Here is an 8,633-nt window from a genome sequence, read left to right on the forward strand (position 1 = left end):
AGATAGATAGATATGAGATAGATATGAGATAGATAGATAGATATGAAATAGATGATAGATAGATATGAGATAGGAGATAGATAGATATGAGATAGATAGATATGAGATAGATAGATAGATATGAAATAGATGATAGATAGATATGAGATAGATAGATATGAGATAGATAGATATGAGATAGATAGATATGAGATAGATGATAGATTGATATGAGATAGATAGATATGAGATAGAGAGATATGAGATAGAAGATAGATATGAGATAGATAGATAGATAGATGATAGATAGATATGAGATAGATAGATAGATAGATAGGAGATAGATAGATATGAGATAGAAGATAGATATGAGATAGATAGATAGATGATAGATAGATATGAGATAGATAGATATGAGATAGATAGATATGAGAGATAGATATGAGATAGATAGATATGAGATAGAGAGATATGAGAATGATATGAGATGGATAGATATGAGAATTATATGCGATAGATATGAGATAGATAGATAGATAGATATGAGATAGATAGATAGATATGAGATAGATGATAGATAGATATGAGATAGATAGATAGATATGAGATAGATAGATAGATAGATATGAGATAGATAGATAGATATGAGATAGATAGATATGAGATAGATGATAGATAGATATGAGATAGATAGATGATAGATTGATATGAGATAGATAGATAGATAGATAGATAGATATGAGATAGATAGATAGATATAGGATAGCACAATAGGCGCTAGATGTCATCAACTTGACAAAAAGTGAGGATTGATGGGGTCTTCAGCCTCTCCACACCATTTCAGTAACGCTCCACATTTATTCGGATTTACCTTTCTTGGCCTTTTTTTGCAGTTTGAGGGTATCAGACGACTTCTTTTTGATTTCTTGCCGCGCCTTTTTATATTCTAGAAGATAATGATGAACACAAAAATGTAGTAAACTTGTCTTGTCCCCATATATATCCGGAGGACATTTATCTTTTCACAAGATCTAAAGGGGATGAGGGCTACAACTTCAAGGCAGTGTTTTCCAACCAGGGTGCCTCCAGCTGTTGCAAAAACTACAACTTCCAGCATGCCCGGACAGCCGAAGGCTGTCAGGGCATGCTGGGAGTTGTAGTTTTGCAACAGCTGGAGGCACGCTGGTTGGGAAACACTGCCTTACTGAGCACAGCAGAGTAGAGGACCCCCTATATGACATCCATCCGCCCTAACAGGCCATGCTGACGGGGTATGCTGTTAGGACCTGTGAGCACCTACCTTTTGCATGGTCCTTGTCCAGCTGATTGGCCACTTTCTTCCATTCCTCCACTTGCTCTTGCAGCGGGTTGATCAGACAGTCGATGAGGGCGCTGTAATGCAGGTTAATATCCGGTTTGGTAACAAGTCATAATGGTGACATATACAAGATTCCTATACGATATTCCTACACTATTTATATATTTATCTATTTTTTTCCCCCGAAACAGCGCCTCTCTCCCCAATAGGCAGGGGCCGGTATTGCAGCTCAGGCGCTGTCACTTAAGTAGAGCAGAATGTCACACGTGCCCACAGAGTGTCTGTGTATATTATGATACTATGTAAGGTTTCCAGCCATGATGTCACTAATAGGGTATTGTAAATGTGTATTACCCTTTTACAGCTGTATAAAAGCGATGGCCAATCCTTAGTACGGGCCGTCAATATCAGTTCGGTGGAGGTTTGACTCCTGACACCCATCAAGGGGCTGTAGCATTCCAGTGAGAGTTGCCTCCTCTTCCTGCAATATGATTTCCTAACACTGCCTAGATGTCCCAAGAATCCTCTGGCTGAGGGTGTGGTGTTTGATAACTGCACCTGGTCATCTAATCAGGCTGCTGGTGCTGCAGTTCCCAAACGGATAGCACAGCAGTATACAGATAAAGCTGGATGATAGGTTTATAACTACTATATATTCGGATCCCATAGAGAAAGCAGCTGCAGTATACAGATAGAGCTGGAGGGGAGGGGTATAATTACTATATATCCGGATCCCATAGAGATAGCAGCTGCAGTATACAGATAGAGCTGGCGGGGGAGGGGTATAACTACTTTATACCCTAATCCCATAGAGATAGCAGCAGTATACAGACAGAGGTAGATGGGAGATGTATAACTACTATATATATCCTGATCCCATAGAGATAGCAGCAGTATACAGACAGAGCTAGATGGGAGATGTATAACTACTATATATCCTGATCCCATAGAGCTAGCAGCAGTATACAGATAGAGCTGGATGATAGGTTTATAATTACTATATATCCGGATCCCATGGAGACAGAGATAGCAGCTGCAGTATACAGATAGAGCTGGGAGGGGTATAACTACTTTATACCCTAATTGCATAGAGATGGCAGCAGTATACAGACAGAGCTAGATGGGAGATGTATAACTACTATATATCCTGATCACATAGAGATGGCAGCAGTATACAGATAGAGCTGGAGATGAGGTGTATAACTACTATATATATCCTGATCACATACAGATGGCAGCAGTATACAGATTTTGCTGGATGGGAGGTGCTTAACTACTATATATCCTTATCCCATAGTGAAAGCAGCAGTATACAGATAGAGGGGAGGTGTATAACTACTATATATCCTGATCCCATAGTGAAAGCAGCAGCAGTATACAGTTAGAGCTGGGAGGGGAGGTGTATAACTACTATATATCCTGATCCCATAGTGAAAGCAGCAGCAGTATACAGTTAGAGTTGGAAGGGGAGGTGTATAACTACTATATATCCTTATCCCATAGTGAAAGCAGCAGCAGTATACAGATAGAGGGGAGGTGTATAACTACTATATATCCTGATCCCATAGTGAAAGCAGCAGCAGTATACAGTTAGAGCTGGGAGGGGAGGTGTATAAATACTATATATCCTGATCCCATAGTGAAAGCAGCAGCAGTATACAGATAGAGCTGGGAGCTAGTAGGAATGATCTGATAGACAATGAGGTCATCCTGTATTTCACAGGAAGTCAGATAACCCAGGGCTGACCACTTCCTCTGACACATTAAACACTGTGATTTTCTGTGGGTCAGACTGATAATCACATGACCTAGTTACAGTAATGAAACACAGGGATCCAGTTAGGTTGGAATAAAGCAGATGGTGCAGTAGGACTAGTGATGATGATGGTTGTGAATGATACGGGCAAAAGACAAAACAAAAACCCTGTATTTCTTCTTGTAGTCAGGGACAAAAGCAGCTAAACATTGAGAAAGACAGACGCTAATGCAGCCCAATCAGAGTGCCTCCAGCTGTTGCAAAACTACAACTCCCAGCATGCCTAGACAGCCTTCGGAAAGACAGACGCTAAAGAAGTGTTCCCCAACCAGGGTGCCTCCAGCTGTTGCAAAACTACAACTCACAGCATGCCTGGACAGCCTTCGGAAAGACAGACACTAAAGAAGTGTTCCCCAACCAGAATGCCTCCAGCTGTTGCAAAACTACAACTCCCAGCATGCCTAGACAGCCTTCGGAAAGACAGACGCTAAAGCAGCGTTCCCCAACCAGGGTGCCTCCAGCTGTTGCAAAACTACAACTCACAGCATGCCTGGACAGCCTTCGGAAAGATAGACACTAAAGAAGTGTTCCCCAACCAGAATGCCTCCAGCTGTTGTAAAACTACAACTCCCAGCATGCCTGGACAGCCTTCGGAAAGACAGACGCTAAAGCAGCGTTCCCCAACCAGGGTGCCTCCAGCTGTTGAAAAACTATAAATCCCAGCATGCCTGGACAGCCTTCAGAAAGACAGACGCTAAAGCAGTGATCCCCAACCAGAGTGCCTCCAGCTGTTGCAAAACTACAAATCCCAGCATGCCTGGACAGCCTTCGGAAAGACAGATGCTAAAGCAGTGTTTCCCAACCAGGATGCCTCCAGCTGTTGCAAAACTACAACTCCCAGCATGCCCGGACAGCCTTCAAAAAGACAGACACTAAAGCAGTGATCCCCAACCAGAGTGCCTCCAGCTGTTGCAAAACTACAAATCCCAGCATGCCTGGACAGCCTTCGGAAAGACAGATGCTAAAGCAGTGTTCCCCAACCAGGGTGCCTCCAGCTGTTGCAAAACTACAAATCCCAGCATGCCTGGACAGCCTTTGGAAAGACAGACGCTAAAGCAGTGTTTCCCAACCAGGGTGCCTCCAGCTGATGCACAACTACAAATCCCAGCATGCCTGGACAGCCTTCAGAAAGACAGACGCTAAAGCAGTGATCCCCAACCAGAGTGCCTCCAGCTGTTGCAAAACTACAAATCCCAGCATGCCTGGACAGCCTTCGGAAAGACAGATGCTAAAGCAGTGTTTCCCAACCAGGATGCCTCCAGCTGTTGCAAAACTACAACTCCCAGCATGCCCGGACAGCCTTCAAAAAGACAGACACTAAAGCAGTGATCCCCAACCAGAGTGCCTCCAGCTGTTGCAAAACTACAAATCCCAGCATGCCTGGACAGCCTTCGGAAAGACAGATGCTAAAGCAGTGTTCCCCAACCAGGGTGCCTCCAGCTGTTGCAAAACTACAAATCCCAGCATGCCTGGACAGCCTTTGGAAAGACAGACGCTAAAGCAGTGTTTCCCAATCAGAATGCCTCCAGCTGTTGCAAAACTACAATTCCCAGCATGCCTGGACAGCCTTCGGCTGTCCAGGCATGCTGGAAGTTGTAGTTTTGCAACAGCTGGAGGCACCCTGGTCGGGAAACACTGCGCTAAAGAAACAAAATAAGGAAGACGTGTAAACCAGAATCCAGGTGAGCACCTCTCAGCCTGTACTTACCTGATCTCTTCTCCCTACAACAATTGCGCTATTGTGCTGTATTGTTATGTCAGGAGGACACGTGTACACGCCGCCGCATACCGCCACTCACCACCTAAACACCATCATGTGGGGCCCGCAATGAGCGCACAGCTGACGTGTAGGTGTTTGTTTGGAAAATATGAGGTAATTTCCATAATGTTTAGATAGTGAGGGCGGAAAATGTAATGAATCCAAAGATCTGTAACCAAAGAGGACAGAGCCAAAGAGGCGCTGCGCCTTCCAGTGTGTGGCGTGTGAGGTCTGGCACACATCACCGGGCATCACCTCACCTCACCGGGCCTCACCACACATCACCGGGCCTCACCACACATCACCGGGCCTCACCACACATCACCGGGCCTCACCACACATCACCGGGCCTCACCACACATCACCGGGCCTCACCACACATCACCGGGCCTCACCACACATCACCGGGCCTCACCACACATCACCGGGCCTCACCACACATCACCGGGCCTCACCACACATCACCGGGCCTCACCACACATCACCGGGCCTCACCACACATCACCGGGCCTCACCACACATCACCGGGCCTCACCACACATCACCGGGCCTTACCACACATCACCGGGCCTCACCACACATCACCACACATCACCGGGCCTTACCACACATCACTGGGCATCACCACGCATCACCACACATCACCGGGCCTTACCACACATCACCGGGCCTCACCACACATCACCACACATCACCGGGCCTTACCACACATCACTGGGCATCACCACACATCACCACACATCACCACACATCACCACACATCACCGGGCATCACCACACATCACCACGCATCACCGGGCATCACCACACATCACCGGGCCTCACCCCACATCACCGGGCCTCACCCCACATCACCGGGCCTCACCACACATCGCCGGGCCTCACCACACATCGCCGGGCCTCACCACACATCGCCGGGCATCACCACACATCACAGGGCCTCACCCCACATCACCGGGCCTCACCCCACATCACCGGGCCTCACCCCACATCACCGGGCCTCACCCCACATCACCGGGCCTCACCCCGCATCACCGGGCCTCACCCCGCATCACCGGGCCTCACCCCGCATCACCGGGCCTCACCACGCATCACCGGGCCTCACCACGCATCACCGGGCATCACCACATATCACCGGGCCTCACCCCACATCATTGGGCCTCACCCCACATCATCGGGCCTCACCCCACATCACCGGGCCTCACCACGCATCACCGGGCCTCACCACGCATCACCGGGCCTCACCACACATCACCGGGCATCACCACACATCACCGGGCATCACCACACATCACCGGGCCTCACCACACATCACCGGGCCTCACCACACATCACCGGGCCTCACCCCACATCACCGGGCCTCACCCCACATCACCGGGCCTCACCCCACATCACCGGGCCTCACCCCACATCACCGGGCCTCACCCCACATCACCGGGCATCACCACACATCACAGGGCATCACCACACATCACCGGGCCTCACCCCACATCACCGGGCCTCACCCCACATCACCGGGCCTCACCCCACATCACCGGGCCTCACCCCACATCACCGGGCCTCACCCCACATCACCGGGCCTCACCACGCATCACCGGGCCTCACCACGCATCACCGGGCCTCACCACGCATCACCGGGCATCACCACATATCACCGGGCCTCACCCCACATCATTGGGCCTCACCCCACATCATCGGGCCTCACCCCACATCACCGGGCCTCACCACGCATCACCGGGCCTCACCACGCATCACCGGGCCTCACCACGCATCACCGGGCCTCACCACACATCACCGGGCCTCACCACACATCACCGGGCCTCACCACACATCACCGGGCCTCACCACACATCACCGGGCCTCACCACACATCACCGGGCCTTACCACACATCACCACACATCACCGGGCCTTACCACACATCACTGGGCATCACCACACATCACCACGCATCACCACACATCACCGGGCCTTACCACACATCACCGGGCCTCACCACACATCACCACACATCACCGGGCCTTACCACACATCACTGGGCATCACCACACATCACCACGCATCACCACACATCACCGGGCCTCACCACACATCACCGGGCATCACCACACATCACAGGGCATCACCCCACATCACCGGGCCTCACCCCACATCACCGGGCCTCACCCCACATCACCGGGCCTCACCACGCATCACCGGGCCTCACCACGCATCACCGGGCCTCACCACGCATCACCGGGCATCACCACATATCACCGGGCCTCACCCCACATCATTGGGCCTCACCCCACATCATCGGGCCTCACCCCACATCACCGGGCCTCACCACGCATCACCGGGCCTCACCACGCATCACCGGGCCTCACCACGCATCACCGGGCCTCACCACACATCACCGGGCCTCACCACACATCACCGGGCCTCACCACACATCACCGGGCCTCACCACACATCACCGGGCCTCACCACACATCACCGGGCCTTACCACACATCACCACACATCACCGGGCCTTACCACACATCACTGGGCATCACCACACATCACCACGCATCACCACACATCACCGGGCCTTACCACACATCACCGGGCCTCACCACACATCACCACACATCACCGGGCCTTACCACACATCACTGGGCATCACCACACATCACCACGCATCACCACACATCACCGGGCCTCACCACACATCACCGGGCATCACCACACATCACAGGGCATCACCCCACATCACCGGGCCTCACCCCACATCACCGGGCCTCACCCCACATCACCGGGCCTCACCACGCATCACCGGGCCTCACCACGCATCACCGGGCATCACCACATATCACCGGGCCTCACCCCACATCATTGGGCCTCACCCCACATCATTGGGCCTCACCCCACATCACAGGGCCTCACCCCACATCACCGGGCCTCACCCCACATCACCGGGCCTCACCACGCATCACCGGGCCTCACCACGCATCACCGGGCCTCACCACACATCACCGGGCATCACCACACATCACCGGGCATCACCACACATCACCGGGCCTCACCACACATCACCGGGCCTCACCACGCATCACCGGGCATCACCACACATCACCGGGCATCACCACACATCACAGGGCATCACCACACATCACAGGGCATCACCACACATCACAGGGCATCACCACACATCACAGGGCATCACCACACATCACCGGGCATCACCACACATCACCGGGCATCACCACACATCACCGGGCATCACCACACATCACATGGGGTGAACAATTCCATTTGTTTTTCTGCTGCGTCAGATCAATGAGTGAGGACTGGAACAGAGGCAGCAGAAAAACCAAAGGAATGGTTACTAGCCGGATGTGATGATACGTTACGTACTGAGGCTCAATACTCAGACGTTTCGGCTATTCCAAGGTCGCGTTGTGTCACGCAATTGGTCACTGCGATCGTGTAATGCTTTACCCAACAGCTGGAGTAACCTGAAGGGGTTAATCTAAGATTATATGTTATCCCCTCTGAGGACAAGGGACCTCTGGGAGGTGAGTGTATAACTACTATATATATATATATATATATATATATATAATATCCTGATCCAATAGGGACAGCAGCAGTATACAGATAGAGCTGGAGGGGGTGTATAACTACTATATATGTCCTGATCCCATAGGGACAGCAGCAGTATACAGATAGAGCTAAAGGGGGGTGTATAACTACTACATATGTCCTGATACAATAGGGACAGCAGCAGTATACAGATAGA

At 50.9% G+C, this 8,633-nt stretch overlaps 1 protein-coding gene across 8 annotated transcripts in view; it reads right to left on the bottom strand.

The window, feature by feature from the left end:
- Positions 1-8,633, bottom strand: part of MTSS1 (MTSS I-BAR domain containing 1) — a 195,488-nt gene that overhangs the window by 26,880 nt on the left and 159,975 nt on the right. For all 8 annotated transcript variants that reach the window (XM_056522727.1, XM_056522726.1, XM_056522725.1 and 5 more), the window contains 2 exons: positions 1,280-1,371; positions 851-925 (listed from right to left, as the gene is read on the bottom strand). In XM_056522727.1, the coding sequence (XP_056378702.1) occupies positions 851-925; positions 1,280-1,371 (167 nt within the window). The remainder of the gene's footprint in view (positions 1-850; positions 926-1,279; positions 1,372-8,633) is intronic.

Source organism: Hyla sarda, chromosome 5 (genome assembly GCF_029499605.1).
Source record: "Hyla sarda isolate aHylSar1 chromosome 5, aHylSar1.hap1, whole genome shotgun sequence".
In the NCBI taxonomy this organism is placed as follows: Eukaryota; Metazoa; Chordata; class Amphibia; order Anura; family Hylidae; genus Hyla; species Hyla sarda.